Source organism: Pyxicephalus adspersus, chromosome 10 (genome assembly GCF_032062135.1).
Source record: "Pyxicephalus adspersus chromosome 10, UCB_Pads_2.0, whole genome shotgun sequence".
NCBI classification, from domain to species: Eukaryota; Metazoa; Chordata; class Amphibia; order Anura; family Pyxicephalidae; genus Pyxicephalus; species Pyxicephalus adspersus.
In genome coordinates this window covers 57,393,444-57,414,448 of record NC_092867.1, presented here as the reverse complement: position 1 = coordinate 57,414,448, position 21,005 = coordinate 57,393,444, and the positions used below count along the sequence as shown (strand labels likewise).

Here is a 21,005-nt window from a genome sequence, read left to right as displayed (position 1 = left end):
GGTGATGGGGTGCACTCCTATTGTTGTGAGGTAATATGGGGATACAGGAGGAGGAAAGACAGGTGATGGGGTGCACTCCTTTTGTTGTGAGGTGATATGGGGGTACAGGAGGGGAGAGACAGGTGATGGGGTGCACTCCTATTGTTGTGAGGTGATATGGGGGTACAGGAGGGGAGAGACAGGTGATGGGGTGCACTCCTATTGTTGTGAGGTAATATGGGGACACAGGAGGAGGAAAGACAGGTGATGGGGTGCACTCCTATTGTTGTGAGGTGATATGGGGGGTACAGGAGGAGAGACAGGTGATGGGGGCACTCCTATTGTTGTGAGGTAATATGGGGGTACAGGAGGAGGGGAGACAGGTGATGGGGTGCACTCATATTGGGAGGTGATATGAGGGGTACAGGAGGGGAGAGACAGGTGATGGGGTGCACACCTATTGTGGTACTGGTAATATTGCAGGGTGCTATGGGAGTTCAGGAAGGGTGAGGTAGATGATGGGGTGCACTAGTAATATTGCAGGGTGGTATGGGAGTTCAGAATGGGACAGATGTTGGGGTACACTGAAATAATTTATAGCACTGCTATTTTTAGATGGTAATTTGGGGATTTGGGAAGGGGGAGGCATTTGATGGGATGCACTGATATTATTTCAGGATGATCAGGGGAGGGGGGCAGGAAGTTGGAGAAAGATACTGGGGTGTACTACTATCACACTACTATTATTGCAGATTAATAAGGGTGTATTGGAAAGAGGAAAGACATGTGATGTGGCGTAGGTGATGGGATGCTTAGCTAATTTTTCAGGATGATATGGGGTTCAAGATGGGGGAGAAAGCTAGAAGGGTGAGACAGGCGATCGGGTGCACTTGGTATGGCAGGGTGATATGGGGGTTTGGAGAAAAGAGCAGGTGATGGCGTGCACCACTATTAGGTGATATCCCCACGAGGAGGCTGCAAAGTTTATGGGAGAATAACATCATCAGTCAGAAAGGAAAAAAAAAGCACTATACTTGCTGACTAATCAGAGTAATTTTTGTGTTTTTTTTCTCTTTCCCTGTCATGTGATGATACTTCTCTCTCCCCAGCACTGTCTGTCAGATGCAAGTGGATGGCATCTCGGGTTCTGACATGAAATTTTTGTTTTTAGGTCACCAGATCAGTGGACAACGTGCTCCACAGTTAGGGGTGGCAATGCAGATCAGGGGTCAATGTTCTCCACAGATGGGGGTGGCAGTGTGGATCAGGAGACAACTCCACAGAATGTGTGGTGGTGGGGGGGACAACGCGCATCACAGAATGTGTTGGTGGGGGGGAAAACGCGCTCCACAAAATGTGTTGTGGGGGGGACAACGCGCATCACAGAATGTGAGGGTGGGGGGACAACGCGCATCACAGAATTTGTTGGTGGGGGGGAAAACGCGCTCCACAAAATGTGTTGGTGGGGGGGACAACGTGCATCACAGAATGTGAGGGTGGGGGGACAACGCGCATCACAGAATGTGTAGGTGGGGGGAAAACGCGCTCCACAAAATGTTTATATGGGGGGATAGCGTGCTCCTCAGAATGTGAGAGGGACAACGCACTCCACAGAAGGGGATGACAGTGTCGATTCAGGGGGCAACACACTCCACACATGGGATGACTGCAGAGTATGATGAGAAAATAGATAAAAGTGAAGAGGGGCTCTACAGATGAGGATGATGATACTGTGCAGGGATCTGATTGGCAGTTAAATGGGGTTCTTATTCTGTGTTTTGTGGTGGTACCTGATCTATATCTATGACATCAGCATTAACCAATCACAGACAACAACACTGAATAACTGGTTAGAGAGCCCGGGTAGGGGATGAGCAGTGACAGAGGGATTTGGGTGGGGAAGGTCCAGAGTGGATGGCATGTTAATTTGCCATACACAAGATGGCCTTTTCCATACATATAATAAATGTTTATTTTGTCATGGATGCAAACTGACATACCCTGTTTCCCCGATTATAAGGCACTCTCTTATATTTTTTGAAATGCCAAAATATGCCCTAGGTCTTATTTTCAGGGGATGTCTTATTTTTCCATGAAGAAGACTACAGTACACATTTATTGTTGAAAGTCACTCATGATCACTCATGTTCCATTGATTGTCCCCTTCTGATCACTCATGTGCCGTTCATATTCCCCTTCTGATCACTCATGTGCCGTTCAAATTCCCCTTCTGACCACTCTATGCCATTGATTATCCCCTTCTGATCACTCTATGCCATTGATTATCCCCTTCTGATCACTTACCAGTAATTCTGTGCAGGGATCTCCGTTAGGGCAGGGATCAGCAGCTTGCTTCCTTGTTCAGAATCGCGGGGGCACGTGTGCAGGCTTTTTACTTTCAGTTTGGCTCTGAAGGAGGAGGAGGCTCTCTGGAGGACACACACGCTGCAGCCAGCATCAAGAACACACACGCTGCAGCCAGCGTAAAGGACACACACGCAGGATCAGATGTCTTATTAACGGGTAAGTGTCTTATTTTAATTTTTTTTTTCAAAAATCGGGGGTGGCTTACTTAATGGGGATGTTTTAAAATCGGGGAAACGCGGTAGCCAGCACCACTGTGAGGTTTGCTTTAAGTGGATTCTAAATTAACCTAACCCGCATAACCCCACACAAATACAAGGCCATGGCAAAGAAGCTCAGGTGAAGGGGTGAAGTTCTGGTTTTTGACAGAAACTGAAAGGGATCAAACAGGTAAGATGCATATTGCAGATAGATCCCTTTCCCTGCCTTGCAATATTGACCTGCCTGATTATACAAACTTGAAAGCCTAGTTCAGAGGAGAGATAAATCAACCAGAAGCAGTGGAAGTTGTTAAATATTTGTGTGTGTACAAGTTGATTTGTAGGCACTGACATACATGTTACAGTCAATCTGCACAATCTCTAGCTCCAACAACACATATGTAATGCAAAGGCCAACCACACTGCATAAAGATATTGATCAGCTTTTTTGGTAGGTCCACCTATGTAGTTAAATTTAAAGCTGATTGTACATTGAAATTGACATTATTTGGTGAGCTTTAGTCATTACATGACTATATTGGATGATTTCACAAAGGTATTCAGCTCTGTTGAAGCTAAGATATGGAAGAGGAGTAAGCAGTAGCTAACCAATGTCATTTTATTTTATTTATTATAGATTAGGAAGTGTTTGTCTGCTTGTTATTTGCTACCAGCATGAGTTGGGTTAGGGAACTACGTGTCACTTTGCATGGCACTGTGATGGGATCAAGTGCTTGTCATTTCAGACTAATATATATCCAGATTCTATGAGCAAGTTCTGTATGTTCTATGGTTATCTTGAATTAAAGGATTCTGATTTAATGACCTTATGTTTTCCATTTTACAGCTATTTTTGGACAGCATTGGGATTCTAAATTTGTTTCCTCCAAGTATCACCAAGAATATTGAAAGCTTTGGTTCCACAGAGCAGATCAGTATTTTTTGTATTTTATTCTCTTTTATTAAATATATTTATTAAAGCAGATCTACATACATATATTTAAACGTATGTGGATTTTTTAAACATAATGAAGTACTATTTTAGATAAGCAGCATTGCGTAGTCCTCTTCTTTTATACTTCATCCTTAGTTCATTACTTATTTACTGCAATACATTTTCTGTGTATTTGTGTTTCAAGAATTCCAGTATTTCATGTACACATGTAGTGCCAGAAATACAAAGGAAACCCTTTCTGCCCTCCCTGTAAAAATTGTACTTACCTGGAGGGCTCTGAGTTCAAGACTGTATGCAATGGTTCTCGTCTGATACGGCAGAGCTGATATCGGAAGAGAATTTTGCATGTGTACAGGGCTCAGCTGAGCGACCGTCCTGGCGGATCCATTGATGATGGACGGAAAGCAATCATAATGGAAGTGAAGGAGGAGAGAGCACAGCGGAATGCTGCTCCGCCGTTCTCTCCCACTCCCCTCTCTATTACCTCAACCAAAACTGCAGAAATAATATCAGGGTTGGAGGCCAGCCAAAGGCCTCCTCATCTTCAGATCTGAAAGCTACCGTTACTGCTATCATCAATGTCCTATTGTATAAACCCCGGACAGCAGCTCTGGAGATTAAGTACATGAAGTCCCTGACTCCATGTCACAGTTGTCTGGTATGCCTAGTGATGTGATCTGTAAAGTTTTTTTTTTGCTGTAACAATTATGTAAAAAGCATGACTGAAAGCTGATTTGATTTTGATGGTGCTCAAATCTACCTACTGCTAGATATCTCCAGGCACGCTTAAGATGCGCCTGCTACTTGACTTAAGTACTGTCATGCTACATACAAATGGGGTCATCCTCATCACTCTGTGGAAGCCCAAGAACAGTCCGCACTGGGTGTAAGGATCCCTACTTAGTGCGACAGACTAATGCTCCATTTCTTGGATAACGACTGAACCTTTTATCCATTTACTGGATACTACTGAATGCCATACAGTTTGCTACTACTTGCTTACTCTCATTTACCATACAAATCCCTAGACACAACCCGCCACGTCTCCCATTGCAGGCTCAAATCTCCGATGGGAGAATGGGCGGGCAAGAGTTTGACACGCCTGCTCTAGAGGGACGGTCCTTCTACTGGATAAGAACTATTTGCAACCCAATGGGCACACTCCATGCAGCAGGAAGTTATTTTTGGGAGTGGTAGGTGCGTTTCCAGTGCTCAGGCGGAATGATAGGGTGGCCATAGAGAACAGATAGGCACTGTTTGACTGAGAGAAGGATCTCAAAATTTACAGAATAAACTAGAGATTTAATAAATTTAATTATAATGGGAAATACATAGGGATTTTGTTTTTCTTTGTTTTGAAAAGTTTAGGTTTATTAGCAGAACATTTTATTCTTTATTATTCATTATTTACACTAGAATTACCGTATTTTTCGGACTATAAGACGCACTTTTTCTTCCCCAAAACTGGGGGGGAAAAGTGGGTGCGTCTTATACACCGAATACATGTTAAATATACCGGTAATTAAAAAAAATCATACTCACCCGATCCCGCGATGCTGTGGGCTTCTTCTTCTCCTCGCTCTCCTCCCGGCTGCAGCGCGTGTCCCCTCCTCCTCTGAGCGAGGAGAAGCCGGCACACGTGCCCTCGCGATCCGGTAAGCAGGCTGGATCAGCCTGCTTATGGGATCGCGAGGGCACGGGTGCCGGCTTCTCCTGGCTCTCCTCCCGGCTGCAGCGCGTGTCCCCTCCTCCTCCTCTGAGAGAGGAGAAGCCGGCACACGTGCCCTCGCGATCCGGTAAGCAGGCTGGATCAGCCTGCTTATGGGATCGCTGGGGTATGCGTGTCGGCTTCTCCTCGCTCAGAGGAGGAGGGGACACGCGCTGCAGCCAGGAGGGGAGCGAGGAGAAGAAGAAGCCCACAGCATCGCGGGATCGGGTGAGTATGATTTTTTGGCACAGGGTGATCAGAAGGGGATACATTGTGTCAATGTATCCCCTTCTAATCACTCTGTGTCAATGTATCCCCTTCTGATCACTCTGTGTCAGAGTGATTAGAAGGGGATACATTGACACAGAGTGATTTTTTAGTATTTTGTTCAGAATCTTTTTTTTCTAGGTTTTTCTCCTTTAAAATTGGGTGCGTCTTATAGGCCGGAGCGTCTTATAGTCCGAAAAATACGGTATATTTTCAGGACAAACTCAAGCTGAATAAAAAAGTATAAAATATTTAGGTGCAATATTTAAATATATGATTTTAAATGGGTTAATAGGTGAACTATGCAAATCATTACTTTTTGTTTCTTATCATTGTAGGTTATCTATGATCTGGCTCGCCAAGCTGACGTACATGGCCTGCATGCATTGGCAGCAAATCCCCACCTGATATGCTGCGGCTTTCATCTCCCTATTGTAACTTTTAAACAAACCGTAGCGAGAAGTCTAACATTTCACACTTTCCCTACCAGGCTCTGATAGATGATGTGACCCACAACACAGCCTAGTGTATGAGGTGAGTAATGGAATACTTTCTGTGCTGGGTCCTTTTCAGGAACAAATGCTCTGTATCAGGTGCAGGTCCATGCTAAGAGATATACCCCCCTGGAGCAGAGGACAAAGACCGAGGAGACTGAGTTTGTATTAATGGGGTGTTTATTTGGGTGGGTTTTGCCCTAATTTTACATAGGGGGTATTGCTGTGCTATGAAAGTTGGTGTTGCTTACTAGGTATTATGTACTGACCCTGTGATATTGGGGATAACCATAATGGCTCCTCATAAATGTCAAGAAGTGGAGGCTAGAGTCTCTCTTTAGGGTCTTTGCTTAGAAGATAACAGACCGCAGGTATACACCCCTGCTATGGGGAAATATACATTTCCCCATATCAGATATTTCTTTCTCTGACATCCTTCCATCATCCATTTCATCAGCACCCTTCCAGACCCTTTAGTTTACAACACACATTGTTAAAGTTGGAGTTTTGTGTCTCCAGGTGTCATAAAACTCAGATAATGCTAGTAGAGTGGCCTCTGATTGACCTCTGAGCTGTATTCAGAAACCCATTTATTAACCCCCCCTAGCGGTATTCCCGAGTGTGACCCAGGGTGGATTTTACCTGCAAATATCGGTAATCCGGAGTCACATTCTGGGTCGCTTTACCCTGAAAAAACTTACCCTGTTCCGTCGCTGTCCCCCAGCGTCCTGCTGGTTCCCGCAGGTCCTAGGGACACGTCAGTCTTCTTTGATCCTCAGCCCCGCGCAATGCAGAAACGTTCTCCGGGGTTTAGCGGTGACGTCAATACATGCGTCGTGCAGGCGGGCAGATGTGTGGGAAATTCAAATAATTTTGTATTGGATTCAATACATGGATTATTGGGGTTGAAAATAGGAAACATTATATATAATAAATAGCATAACAATTTCGTATGGCACTTTAGATAAAAACTAAAAAAAATAGGGGGAATAAAGTAACACAATGGGGGAGACACTATTGAACAGGGATAGGGAATAGTGACAACGGACACTTTTTGTATTAGGAGTTCAACAAAATATATATATAGAAAAACGAGGAAGCTCACTAAATATGGTCACTAAGAGAGAGTTATTTAGAAACACTAAAAAAAGGCTGTAACTATTAAGTAATTTGAAACACATGGGGAATGGTGACTGATATAATAATGAAATATAGAGAACATGGAGAATAATCATTTCAATTATGTCAATATATATTTTTTATATATAAAAAAAAGTCTTCCTCCGTCTGTGTTTTGGTATTGGTCTGAATATTTTGACAATCTAAGAAAGGATCGCCCTGTTGGTCTGGATGTTCACATTAGAGAGTCACAAAAGAAACACCTGTGTGAAAAATTGAGTGGTGAATGTATACATCCAAAAAAAGGGTATGAGTTAAAAATATGTGAAACTTGAAATTATTTTGTGATTGTAGGATATTTGTACCTGATGAAGCGAACTCTGACCGTGAAACGCGTTGAGAACTATATATCAATACATACTAGACCAATAATGGAACAGTAAAGATCAATTTAATAATTTTATGAAAGTTTTTTAATGTTGTTTTGAATAATGTTTTTACAATGAAGAAATATGTATATCATGCTTGTTTGAATGCCTTTATACATCCCAAGTCTCAATACTACCTATCTGTCTCTATTCGATTTGCAAATTCCACATAGGCAACATCATTTTTGTGGATGTGCCAAGCCAAAGTTTTTGTGATCTTTAATTCTGATAGGTATGAATATCCTAGTGTCTTCTTCTTCAACAACATAAGCTTAATGTGTCTCTTGGCCACGCTTCTGTATTTCTCTCTTCTGCAATTTTAGCCAAATTATTCTTGAATATCAATATTTCTAGAATTCTTTATAGAACTACTCCCCTTTTTAGCCAACCTTTTCTTCTGCTAAATGTATTCTATAGTAATAGACTGACGCAATGAGCACCTTCATTACAAAAAAAATTGTTGATCATAATTGCCATAACATTTCCTCTCTCGTGGCTGATAATGGCAGCTTAGGTTTTCCTTCCTATTGTTTTAATGTGAAGTATAGATACATTGTGGAATATCTTTTCAATTTTATTGATAACTGGCGAGTAAAAAGGACAGCAGAATGATAACCTACCTTTTTGATCATGGGGTGGAGATGGGGTATAGGACCAATAGGAGTTCCTGATTGGATGTGCTCAATCATTTGAACACGCAATACAACGTCTGAGATGCAAAAATTGGTCTTATAACTGGAATTGCAAATGAGCAGGTGTTGAGTTCCTGAGATCTACTTATTTTATCAGATTGAAAAGTAAGGCCTACCCTTTACCTACCTCTTTCTGTACCTAATGATAGCATAAATTTGAAGGAAGAGCTATAATGGAATAAAAACAAAGGAAACACAAAAATTAAACTATGCTGTATTTTATGTTAACAAGCCAAAATCAAAAGTACATGATGCCATTTTCAGTCCTGTACAAAAGTTATGCTCATCCATCACAACCATCTCTGGTCCACAAACAGGCAGAATAGTCAAAATCTTTGAAAACAGTTTGCTCCAGATGAAAGTTGCCTAATGTGTGTTTGGGATTTTACTCCAGTAACCTTTCCCCATAGAAGGATCATGGTTACATTTGACAACTGATGTGCGAGCTACAGAATAAGCCGTTTTTCTCATAAATAATATGGCTTCTGCCCTGTGTGAGTTCTCTGATGTAAAAGAAGATTTTTTTTCTCAGAAAAACTTTTCCCGCATTGTGAACATGAATACGGTTTCTGTCCCATGTGAGTTTTTCTGTGATCAACAAAAGCTGATTGCAGAGTAAAGCTTTTCCCGCACTCCGTGCATGAATACGGGTTCTCCCCAGTGTGAGTTCTCTTGTGATCAACAAGAGCGGAACTTGTAGTGAAACGTTTTCCACATTTTGAGCAAGAAAACAGCTTTTCCTTTGCATGAGCTCTTTCATGTTCAACGACAGCTGAAATTTCATTAAAGCATTTCCCACATTCTGAACATGAATAGAGATTCTCTCCAGTGTGAGTTCTCTTGTGGTTAAGAAGATCTGATTTCTCAGTAAAGCATCTCCCACATTCTGAACATGAATACTGCGCCCCCCCTGTGTGAGTTCTTTTATGATTAACAAGAGCCGATTTCTCTGTAAAGCATTTTCCACATTCCAAACATGAATGTGGTTTCTCCCCAGTGTGAGATTTCTTGTGATAGATGAGACCTGAGTATCCACTAAAACTTTTTCCACATTCCAAGCATGAATATGGTTTCACCCCGGTGTGAGTTCTCTGGTGTTTGACAAGAGCTAAACTCTCAATAAAACTTTTACCACATTCCGAACATGAAAATGGTCTCACCCCAGTGTGAGTTTTCCTGTGGTAAATAATAGATGATCGTGCCTTAAAGCATTTTCCACACTCAGGACACGAATATGGCTTCTCACCGGTGTGAGTTTGCTGATGTTCAAGAAGATGGGACTTTCTGTTAAAGCATTTACCACACTGGAAACAGTGATATGGCTTTACACCAGTGTGAATCTTTTGGTGGAAAGTAAGACTTGACTTCTGGCTGAAACATTTCCCACATTCTGAACATGTATACGGCCTCTCTCCAATATAAATTCTTTCTTCATTAATAAAGCACAATTTGCTAAGAAAGCACTTCCAACATACAGAACATGGCTTCTCTCCCGTGTAAGTTCTGTGATGAACAGTGAGAGTTTCATTCCTAATAAAATTTTTCCCACAAAGGTAACATGGTAACTTTTCATCCTCTCTATGATCAGTATGATGGGTGATGGGGGATGGGTGATCAGGTAAACTCCCTCCAGGCGTAGGGGGATCAGATGACACATCATTACTAGGAGGATCTGGATGGAGATTTGGGGTCATGGGGTCTTTTCCATGAGAACTGGATGTGTTTGACTGGACGGGGTGGTTTGCCATGTCATTGTTAATGTATTGTCCATCTGGAAGAAATAAGAGATGAGTGGATATTGGGGTTTATTAAAAAACATTTGAAAATATGACAAGTTAACAGCAACCTTAAATAACATTCAGGCACCTTACATATATGTTCTATACATTTTAAAACTTTTATAGCTGATCCCTTGGCTTCACATTTTAGAAAGCTAATGTAGGCTGATTTAACAAAGAAAACCTATACAGTCTATACACTCTGCTTTCTTTTAAAAAAAAGCCATAACGCCCTGTGAGGTGACATCAGTGTCTTATTTTGGGAACAAACTACTTGAAAAATTTTATTTAACTCACATATTTTCTTGAAACTTCTTTAAAGAATCGAAATTCAGATGCTTTGCAAACAGACATTTAATGTTTTATTCCAGATTTATCTTAGGGTGACTTAAGCAAGGGCATATTTACATTTCGGTATTTAGCGTTTTATTACCTGTGCCAATCTCAAACGGAATCTCCTCGTCTTTAATGCTCACATGTCCTTCTTCCTCCTTCTCAGTCTTGATGTCTATCTGAGTGTCTCCAGGGTCTAGGAAAAATAATGAGAGTAAAGTTCCCTGTGCTAAGATGTATGAGAGACCCCAAAGTCTGAAGCTGATTGATTCAGATTACCCCATTGGGTTCTGCAAATTATGAGAGTGAAGCCCCCTGTACTGAGATGTATGAGAGACCCCAGCGTTTGAGTGAGTGTGTAATGACTGAACAACGAGTATTTAGGGCTCTTCTGTATTTAGTGATTATTACTAACCTGTGCTGATCTCTAGAGCGATTTCCTCTTCTTTAATCCTTGCATGTCCTTCTTCCTCCTTCTCAACTTTGATGTCTCTCTGGATGTCTCCAAGTTCTGTGAGTAGAAATAAGAGTGAAGTCCTCTGTACTGAGATGTATGAGATTACCTTGGACAGTGTGGATGTGGGGGAAAAGATTATTGTAAAGAACAAAAAAGGTTGCTAGATTAAGTATTTATTATTCACCGGTGCTGATCTCTGGGGCAGGATTTTCCTCCTTACACAACCCATTACTCCTCATATATGTCGCTTCTTCACGTTCTGTTTTAACAGTCTGGCCTTTACCCTATAAAAGATTTATTATACTCTTGACAATGTATAAGCTTAGGTCAATTATTTGCTTTCTTTAAACTTATCCCAGTCATATATACCTGATCCTCCTGATGTTCCTGTGTGGAACCTTGGGAATACAGAGGACGGGGACATGTCTCTGGGGTATTTCTGGATCCATCTGTAGGAAACACACATACACTGTCTGAATACATTGTTTCTATGTCTTTATATCAGAGGATGTGTGTATCTAGGTGGATCCTCAGAACTCTTCTCTCCATTACAAGAAATTAAAGCCTCCTCTTACCCTGTGAAGTGAGGGGTGGCCCATTCTCCATCATGGAGTTCTCGTACAGATCCATGTGCCCTTCTTCTTTGAAAAAGGAGGCAGTGACATCCTGACACTTTATAGGAACCTGACACACACGATGATACAGTCACCATCCAGACACATTCTTATAATAATCTCCCAGAATTCCCGGCACCACTCACCTCTCCCGTTAGCAGCTCAATGATCTTCTGGATGATTTCCAGAATCTTCTTGGCATTGTTTATTCGGGAGGGAGTGGGAGGCTCTGTCACGGAGCTCTGCATCCCACTCCAAGCCTCTGACACACCAGGCATGTGATCAGCAGATGGCTTCTTCACTATAATGCAGTCCTGAGTTTTAGGGTGAAAATAAACAGAATGGAGAAAATATATTACACCCACAGGGTTCTCCCCAGGCACTTTTAGCAGGGCGCACCACCCGGCACTTTTCAGCACCCACCCGGCTGTTTTTGGGTGGTTACTAAAGAGTTTGGTCACAATACAGGGGCTGCCACCCACCTACAATTTCTTCCCACCCGGCTTAAAATAACTTCTGGGTTGAGCACTGATCCATAATAATTAATCCAATTTTAATACCACTGAAACTTTACAATAACCCGCTTGAATCAGTTCTGTGTTAGATCAGTAGAGCTAAGAATGATGTCATGTGACCTCCCAGAATCTTCCTCACCTCTCCAGTCAATAGGTAGATGATCTCCAGGGTGAAGTTTAACATCCTATTTGTCTGCTTCTTCTCCATCTTCAGTCAGGTGATCGGTTTTGTCTTTACTTTGGCTGTCCAGGACGAAAAAACCTAAAAAAAATAAAAAAATTAAATACACATATATCCTGTGAGCAATTAGGATTTTAATAATTCTTTATGGAAACAGATCCTGTTCAAATGAAAGAAAATGGCTTTCGTGCTGCCCCCTCGAACACTGTGGGCCCCCTCGAACACTGCGTTCATCAACAGAAATCACCAGCAGAAGTCTGTAGATACTGACAATTCCAGTGTATCAATCACCTGTGTCATGGGCAATGGGCAAGGGTTCCCTACCCTAATGTCATGGTCTGCTAGAAGAACCACAGAGGGGGACACAGGAAATTGATAAGCTCCTTTAAATATTATAAAACAAAAGCTATATAGAGATAAAGAGAACCAGTCATTCCTTGGATACACTTAAAGTGGTACTAAGAAGAAAAATGAACTCCCTCTGGAAGTTTTCTGATCGGTCCCATGTCACCCGATCTCACACTACCCAGGAGGCTCTGTGCTCCTATTCTGCTTTTAATGCTGCCCCCCCCCAAAAAAAGGTTGTTTACCCTTTTATGTAAGGTAACAAATTTTAGTTTAGGTCCGCTTTTACTTTAAGCCACCCCCATTTGTCCCCATATGGAAAAAGTAAAATCCTCACATTGGGAGAAGGTATGCATGGTATTACAAATGAATTCTCTGTGGGACCCAATATGTGATGTATGACCTGTATATGTGGTCAGTATTATATGGAGATGAATAGGATTCTTGTCCTTAGAAATGGGTAAGTCCTAAAATCTGGTTTTAGATCACACGGAGATGAGAAAAGAAGGCAGGTGTGACCAGAGGAAGCATTTTGTACTGATTTGCTTGACCCAATGGACTGGCAGTTTTCCCATAGAATTTGTTAGGCCCCTTTCAGACATGTAGTAAACCAAAGCATTGTGCAGAATGAGGACTACATTCCCAACTGCTCCCATGAGGTGACAACATATGCATGCAGTTGTGGCCTGGAAGTCATGCAGTTTCCTCTGGAGGAAGAACCGCCCCGCCATTGCTAACAAAAGGGTGACATGAACAGACAGGTCAACCAGTAGAGCAATTAGCGCTTCTGAAATGCAATTCCACCACAAAGGGCACTGCATGCGATGCATGCTGACTGTATATGAACAATTGAAGGCCTCCACTACAACAGGGGTCCCAAGCTCCCAGAGACCAGTGGTGGTCCTTGGCTCTGGCTGGTGCACCCCCCCAGTGGGGTCAGGAGGACCTCAATTAAGGCGGCGCACCAACCAAAGCAACGGTCTATGTCTCCAGAATGGATCGCAGGAGAGTGGGCTGGTTCTGGCACTATGATGTCACTCTGGGGGAAGTTTCTTCCCGTTTGAGTGACACGCGGCTCCCCGCTCAGTCTGGAGTCCATAGATTTAGTGGTCCACAAGCTCCAAAAGGTTGGGGGCCACTGTAGTACAGCACATCTGCTAGTGATGAGAGCCCAGGTCTGTTATGGGGCTGAGGCAGGAAGGAGAGGAACCTTCTATTGCCCTTCTCACTAAAACTTCAATAAAACAATCCCACCTACTCCCTTTATACAGGGCATGTCACCTGACTGAAGTCACATGACAGCCTCTATACACAGAGAGTACTAGGACTCCCTTCTATAACAAACTGTAAAAAAAAAAATATTTATTACCTTCCTCTCACTGACTAGAAATCTGCGACAAGAAAAATTCTCCACCTCTTCCGGACTACAACAAAATGGCCGCTCTCCTTCTGCTACCATGCAGAAGAACATTGTCCTCTAGTGGTGACTAAACGAAAACTGTGGAACTAGTTTAGAACGCCACCTGCTGGCTCCATATAGTTATACAATATCTTACTTAGCAGGTTAGGCATATATTGCTAGAAACAGAAATTCAACTGATTTTACAGATCCAGGATAGTGGAAAGAAGATCCCATAATATTAAGTTGCCATTTATGCCCATCTTTGAAATTCCCATACATTCCAATAGGCTAAATGATGAGAAATTAGAGTTGAGGTGGTAGAAGCCTCCACCAATGTGTAACGGTAGTTTTTTTGTATGGACAGAGTTTTTTATGTTCTGACGATGGCCTCATGATGGCATTTTAGAGGATGTTAGCCACAGGTGTCCCCCACACAATTTCAGTTTCTTAAACCTCACCATTCCAAAGAAATTGGGGTTCAGTTGCTAGAAGCATCCACCAATGTATAAGAGGGTAGTTTTTTTTTATGAGCAGAGCTTTTTATGTTCTGATGATTGCCAAATGATGAAATGTTAGGGGGTGTTAGCCACAGGTGTCCTCCACTTGCACCTACATTTTTGGTTTTGTAGATCCCCCCGTTCCAGAGAAATTGGGGTTCAGGGGTTCATAATTTGTATGTTTAATTTCAAACTTCTAGACACACTTATTTTTTAAACAGCAACTCTGATGTTCAATTTTCACTATTTTTTATAATTATGGTCCCCATACTTTGTAAGTTATTAAAGGTGGGGAGATGAAATTGGCTCGGCTAGCTATAAGGATCCCCCATGTACCCTGAAAATTTCAGGTCGGTATGACATACTGTTCAGGAGATCTGGAGGTTTGTACTTGGAGAGATGTAAGGCTGGAGAACATGACATGCAGCTTTCATACACAAACAGTGAGAGTGAAACTTTCCTAAAGATGAAGTCATTGTACACGCCCATTGGCATACGCCCCCTGGCAGTTATTTTCCATGGGTAGTTTTTTTGCTTAGGACACCGGTAATTTTAGTGGTCCGTGGGACCGAAAAAGTTGGTGACCACTGAACTAAACCATTCCCTAGGTGGTCAACAACATTGACAACGTTGAATCTTGAATGCTGCCCGAAGGCATTTTGTCATAGTGTCCTAAGCTTCCTGAAGATAGCAGCATAAGCCAATATTATCAGAATTATATGTCCTTCAATGCACAACAACAAAAGCTGTATTTTTATTATTTTTTATCAAGAGTTCAGCTTTATTTAACATATTAACAGTAATGTAAAAATTGCTACTCCATAAAGGAGAGACAAAAAATAAGACTATGCTGTTTATGTTTTGCTGAGTGATAGAAGACTGCTTTGCACAGTGAAGCAATTTCACATTCTGGACATAATTATAGTTTCTTTCCCGTGTGAGTTTTTTTGTGTTTAATGAAGCCTGTACTTGTGGTAAAACATTTCCCACATTCTGAACATGAATACGGCTTCTCACCCGTGTGCGTTCTCTTGTGTTTGGCAAGAGTTGAACTCACGGAAAAACATTTGCCACATTCTGAACATGAATACGGCTTCTCGCCGGTGTGAGTTCTCAAGTGTAGAAGAAGACCATTTTTGTCAACAAAGCACTTATCACAATGGGAACAGGAATATGGCTTCACACCTGTGTGAACCCGTAGGTGGTAATTAAGACCTGATTTCTGAGTGAAACATTTTCCACATTCTGAGCACGAATATAACTTCTCTCCAGCAGCCGGTCTTTCTTCGTTAATTAGGCACAATTTCCTAAGAAAACATTTCCCACACACAGAACACGGCTTCTCCCTCGTGTAGGATCTGTGATGGATGGTGAGAGTCTCATTTCTAGTAAAACATTTTCCGCAAAGGTAACAGGGAAACTTTTCATCCTCCCTATGATCAGTATTGTGGGTGATGAGAGATGAATGAGCGGGAAGAATTCCACCAGGTGTAGGGGGATCAGATAACACATCATTACTAGGACGGACTGAATGGAGATTTGGGGTCATGGGGTCTTCTATGCCATTCTTGATACATTGCCCATCTCGTGGAAATAAGATATAAAATGAGAATAGTTAGAAAAGGGTTAGATAAAAATGAACTAAATAAAACACAGACCTGCCAACAAAGGTGAAACGGATTCTAAGAGTGCCATGCTATCACTTGTCTGTCACCTCCATTATTGAACCAAAAGTAAGAGTATATGTGCGTAGAATGCTCAGACTGGAAGGTAATTGACTCTTGTATGGTCAGCCTTACAAAATGAGTTTATTTCTTATGGTGGATGCTTAGAGAGGTGAAGGAGAATCCTAAAATCTGTACTAATGTTTCTTACCTGTGCTGATCTCTGTAGGGGTTTCCTCCTCTTTAATCCTCACATTTCCTTCATCCTCTTCCTCAACTTTGACATCTCTTGGAGCCTCTCTGGTGCCTGTGAATAAAGATGAGAGTGAATACTGAGATGTATGAGAGACCCCAGAGAGGTGTGTGGGGGGAGACTGGTCACGTCTCTTGGCTGGTGACACACAATGACATGATGTGAGGAGGAGAGCAGGAGTGTAATAGAGACTGATGGGTCTTGACTCCCTCACTGGGCACATACTGTCCCCCCAATACTGTCTACTGACAGAGGAGGGGGGAGGGAGAAGAGATTGTTGTGTGACAGAACAAGGGGACTCAGGCACTCTTTTCTGGATTTAGTGTTTATTACTCACCTGTGCTGATCTCTATAGGGATTTCTTCTTCCTTACATGGCCCATATTCCATTACATGCATCCCATCTTCATCTTCAGCTTTAACGATCAGTTTTTTGTACTGTATGAGATTTATTATTCTGTAGGCAACTTAATCTGCATTATGAATTAGGTTCAAACATAGTAATAGCTTTTATTAGGTAATTCAGTCCCATCTACCTGATCCTCCTGAGGGATCTTCTGATGTTCCTGTGGGGAATCCCGGGAATACAGAGGACGGGGACATCTCTCCGGGGTATTTCTGGATCCATCTGTAGGAAACACACACACTTACTGAATACATTGTTTCTAGGTCTTTATATCAGAGGATGTGTGTATATAGATGGATCCTCAATACTCTTCTCTCCTTTACAAGAAATGAAAGTCTCTTACTTGTTGATGTGAGGGGCGGCTGGCTCTCCATCATGGTGTCCTTGTTTTTACCCATGTCATTTCTTTCCTCTTTAGGGAATGATACAGCGACATTCTGACACATTATAGGAATCTGAAATACACAATGATACAGTCACCATCCAGACTCTTCCTATAATGATGCCCCAGAATTCCCGACACTCACCTCTCCCGTCAGCAGCTCGATGATCTTCTGTGTGACTTCTAGAATCTTTTTGTCATTGTTTAGGTCTGTTATGGCGGAAGTTGGAGGCTCTGTCGTGGGGCTCTGAGTCCTTCTCCCACTTTGTGGCACATGAGTCATGTGATCATCAGATGGTCTCTTGACTATAACATAATCCTTAGAAAGAACAATTATTATTATTACCAATGCAATTTTATTGTCACTAAGAATTCCACATATCCCTCCCACATATCCCTCAGATTGTTCCGTTAACAGAGATAAGAGTGGTGTCATCGGACCTCCCAGAATCCTCCGTACCTCTCCGGTCAGCAGGTAGATGATCTCCAAGGTGAGGTTTAATATCCTTTCTGTCATGTGACTTCGCTCCTTTTCCATCCTCAATAAGTGATCAGGAGTTCCTTCTTACAGTACTTGTCTGAACTTTGGATGCCCTGTACACAAAAATATAATAACTGGCAAATGAAAAAAACCTAAATGTATAGCGTAGTTTTGAGAAATCATTAATTCAAATGAAGAATGTCTCCTGTAAAGTAGAAAGTTTAAAATATACTTACATTAACCCCCGCTTGCGGTGCCTAGATGAGGATGATGTCACCTTCCTTCCTCTTGAATGAAGAGTAGTCTAAATCTTGCAAAAAGATGCTCTTGGAGTGAACTTGAGCATCTTCTCACAAGATTTCTCCTGCTTTGAGATCTACGGGAACCTTCCTTAGAAGACAATGGCCATCAACCTATTTAATGTACAGCGCTGCGTAATATGTTGGCGCTACATAAATCCTGTTTAATAATAATACTAATAAGAGAAGATGGGGGGAAAGTATATTTATTTTCTTTTTACTCAGGAGAAAAAGGAATGCAGAACAGTGACGATGAACTTACTTTTTGGAACACATAACCGAAATAAAATTATAACTGTACAACCTGTAAAACTGCAAAAGGGCGCTGACTATGTTTCAACTTTTGAGTGTGACTTATTAAGAACAGACCAACGCAGGTTCCACTTCTCCACATTCAGCAGTACTGACTTGACTAGCAGATGGCATCATCAAATGCTGCGTTTTTCAACATTGGGAACCCTTGAAATAACTTTCAGGTCTTCAGTGAACCCCTTTAATAATTACTAAAGCCATAGATCATGTGGTGGTCAGTGGGAAGAAAGTCTCTTACATTCTGGCCAGAGGGAGGAATGTCACCCTTACAGATAACCAAAATGATCATTGCTGCCATCTAAACTGAACAGTAGACTGAACTAAACTAAACTCAAATAATCCCTAACAAACTCTGGAGGAACCCTGGTTGGGAAACACTGATCAGATGTGAAATAAAAGTCCATATCCTGAGATTTCCAGCCTGGCATAAACTATGCAGATCCCAATAACATATAGATCCCTCTCTCGTTTGACCCCAACATGACCTCCAGTCCCTGGTGCATTAGAAGAAACCGGCCAAATTGGTGCGCTATCTCTATCAGCAAAAGTGCTTTAAACAGGAGAATTTCAGAATTGGTTCCAGAGAGGTACAAGCATCCAATAGGAAAGCCTACTAGGCGGCTAGTAGAAAAAGAGTGCCCTTCCCGCATATTTTATTGGTTGTTGTAGGGGGCATAAGAAAGAAAAAGCTGGGTTTGTTGGCAAAAACCTGAAACATGTATATAAATGTCATACAATGTTATAAATAATCCACAACCGTGGATAGCATTGGACAATAGTCAAAACAGCATGTTAACAAATAAATAAAAGTAAATAGGCGCCTCCCAATTAAACTTTACTGGTATATATTGTCTAATTCTCTTACAGAGGCAGATAATTATGTTCAAAACAATTGCGCAAACATTTCAATCCCGCCACGTTTTGCCATTAGGCTTCCTCAGGGGACATGGTGAGAATGCTATATCGCTGTATAGGAAAGTAATATACAAATATAGTGTAACAATATGCAGCTGTATCCAAAAGTATATATAATTTGTCATTTAAGTATGTTATATCACAAAGCCATGCTAGAGATTAGTATAGCTGTATAACTATAGTACCAGAGATGTATGTGTACACAAATAATTAGATGAATACATGAAATTGAGAGTACAGGTAGGTAAAACATTACTTGTGATTATAATACATAAACTCCATTAAATATTTTGGATTATGATAGTATGAATATACTGGAATAAGTTATAATACACAATAATAAAAGTCGTGAAGTCGTGAAGCTGTATATGTGTAGGAGGCAGTGAACTGAATTTCCAAATAGTGAAAATGTTAAGCTTCAGGAGAAGCCTTTTAGTACGCCTCTCCCCAAATGCAAATAATTCCCACCTGTTTGTTTATTTTGGGCATATCACCTCATTCCCCTATCATAATAAGAAACCATAATTACCTTCGCCTCACTGGGCACACACTCTCCAGAAGGAAGCTTCTTTAGCTTTAAAATTTTCACTCTCCACCTCTTCCTGGCTACAACAAAATGGCCACCACCCCTCCTGAAATGAAGACACTTTCTCTTCAAACACTACAGTATGTTGACCTCTAGTGGCTCATGCTAGAATTAGGTTGCGTGAACTCTCCGACTGCTTTTAATTATTATTTCCCAGTATTTATATAACGCCAATATATTAGGAAGCGCTGTACAAAGTCCATAGTCATGTCACTAGCTGTCCCTCAAACTAATGTCCCTATTATAGTCATATGTCATTAACGAAGTCTAAGGTCAATTTTTTTTAGGGAGAAAACTATTTACCAAACTGCTTTGAGTTGGAACGTGGGAGGAAGCCCACGCAGACACGGAGAAACAGCAAACTCCATACAGATATTGTCCCGGCTGAGATTCAAACCTGAGACCTAGAGCTGAAAAGGCCAAAGTGCTAACCACTGAGCCACTGTGCTGCCCGTGACTGGTTTGTGATTGTTTTTTTTGCTAAAGTGTCTTGTAAAAATATGGATACACTTTCACCTCAGATGACTGTGGTCTAGTTTTCTTCTACAACAGTGGCGATAATAAAAGCTTGGCCCGTAAACTCAATGTGATCATGACATGGGAAGCAGCATCAGTCATGGCACCATAGGACATTCCTGGGGCCATCTTCTTTATGGTCTTCCTTGCCCCATTTGTTGTGATGAGCACCCCTAAAAAGGACCCAAAACTGTATTCCATATTAAAGCATACCTATACTCAAAATTTTCACTTTACATAAAAAAGGGTGCAGCACCGCCCCCTAATTCTCGACTGCCTAGACGGTCGATAATGAATGAGAGCGCAAAGCCTCCCGAGATACCTACGTCAGGAAGCCTGACAGAAATGTGAAAGAGAGCATGCCCAAATTTTTTTTCATCCCACGTCACCCGATCTTGCGCCTGGGTTGGGTGGCGTAAGATGAAGAATCAGGTAGAAAAGATGAAGATGGCGGCGAATGTTGGGATGACGCGGGACCAGATGACGGATACCCCCGGAGTGATCGGTCTGCCCTGCGGGATTGAAGGTGTGTTTTTGTTTCTTTTAGTTCCTCTTTAACATCTTAGCCAAACTTGAAAGAAAACAATCCATCCTGTGAACTATATACTGCACATGTGACCTGACTGAAGTCACATGATCACATGTGATATAGCCCACACAGAATGTAGTCAATTTATTTAAAATAAATTGTTACCTTCTCAAATGACAAACACTCCCCAGCAGAAAGTTACTTTCAGCTATAAACACCCCATTCGTTTCACCTTCTGTACTACAACAAAATGGCCGCCGCCCCTGACACTGAGGACATTTCTTGTGTTCCAGTGCCGGGAAGACGTCACCAGTGCTGACACTAAAGCTAAAGCG

General features: G+C 41.8%; 2 protein-coding genes and 1 long non-coding RNA gene across 4 annotated transcripts in view; 1 reads left to right on the top strand and 2 right to left on the bottom strand.

Annotated features, from left to right (window-relative positions):
• LOC140339139 (uncharacterized) overlaps positions 1-13,817 on the bottom strand; it is a 20,319-nt gene extending 6,502 nt beyond the window's left edge. Inside the window, 9 exon segments of the mRNA XM_072423722.1 lie at positions 8,682-9,977; positions 10,418-10,513; positions 10,733-10,828; positions 10,959-11,058; positions 11,144-11,223; positions 11,350-11,458; positions 11,535-11,702; positions 12,043-12,165; positions 13,799-13,817. Coding sequence (XP_072279823.1) covers positions 8,682-9,977; positions 10,418-10,513; positions 10,733-10,828; positions 10,959-11,058; positions 11,144-11,223; positions 11,350-11,458; positions 11,535-11,702; positions 12,043-12,111 — 2,014 coding nt within the window. The 5' untranslated portion in view covers positions 12,112-12,165; positions 13,799-13,817.
• LOC140339169 (uncharacterized) lies at positions 5,428-9,103 on the top strand. Its single transcript, XR_011922390.1, has 2 exons — positions 5,428-6,007; positions 7,441-9,103. It is a non-coding gene; the product is annotated as an uncharacterized lncRNA (long non-coding RNA).
• A 1,221-nt stretch (positions 13,818-15,038) lies between the features above and the next one.
• LOC140339070 (oocyte zinc finger protein XlCOF8.4-like) lies at positions 15,039-20,059 on the bottom strand. Of its 2 annotated transcripts, none has more exons than XM_072423615.1 (8): positions 19,569-20,059; positions 17,493-17,626; positions 17,178-17,351; positions 16,994-17,105; positions 16,781-16,872; positions 16,583-16,682; positions 16,204-16,299; positions 15,039-15,912 (listed from the first exon to the last, which is right to left on the bottom strand). In XM_072423615.1, the coding sequence occupies exons 2-8, from the start codon at positions 17,568-17,570 to the stop codon at positions 15,248-15,250; spliced, it is 1,317 nt and encodes a 438-aa protein (XP_072279716.1). In that variant the 5' UTR covers positions 17,571-17,626; positions 19,569-20,059; the 3' UTR covers positions 15,039-15,247. The 2 variants fall into 2 exon arrangements, with proteins under 2 accessions (XP_072279716.1, XP_072279717.1); XM_072423616.1 differs by lacking the exon at positions 19,569-20,059 and adding an exon at positions 17,750-19,543.
• Positions 20,060-21,005: the final 946 nt, after the last annotated feature.

Coding starts and splice junctions, on each gene's coding strand:
- LOC140339070 (XM_072423615.1), bottom strand. CDS start 17,570: ATGGAAAAGGAGCGAAGTCACATGACAGAAAGGATATTAAACCTCACC. Junction 17,106..17,177: donor TCGAGCTGCTGACGGGAGAG/GTGAGTGTCGGG, acceptor TGTGTATTTCAG/ATTCCTATAATGTGTCAGAA. Junction 16,873..16,993: donor GCCGCCCCTCACATCAACAA/GTAAGAGACTTT, acceptor TGTTTCCTACAG/ATGGATCCAGAAATACCCCG.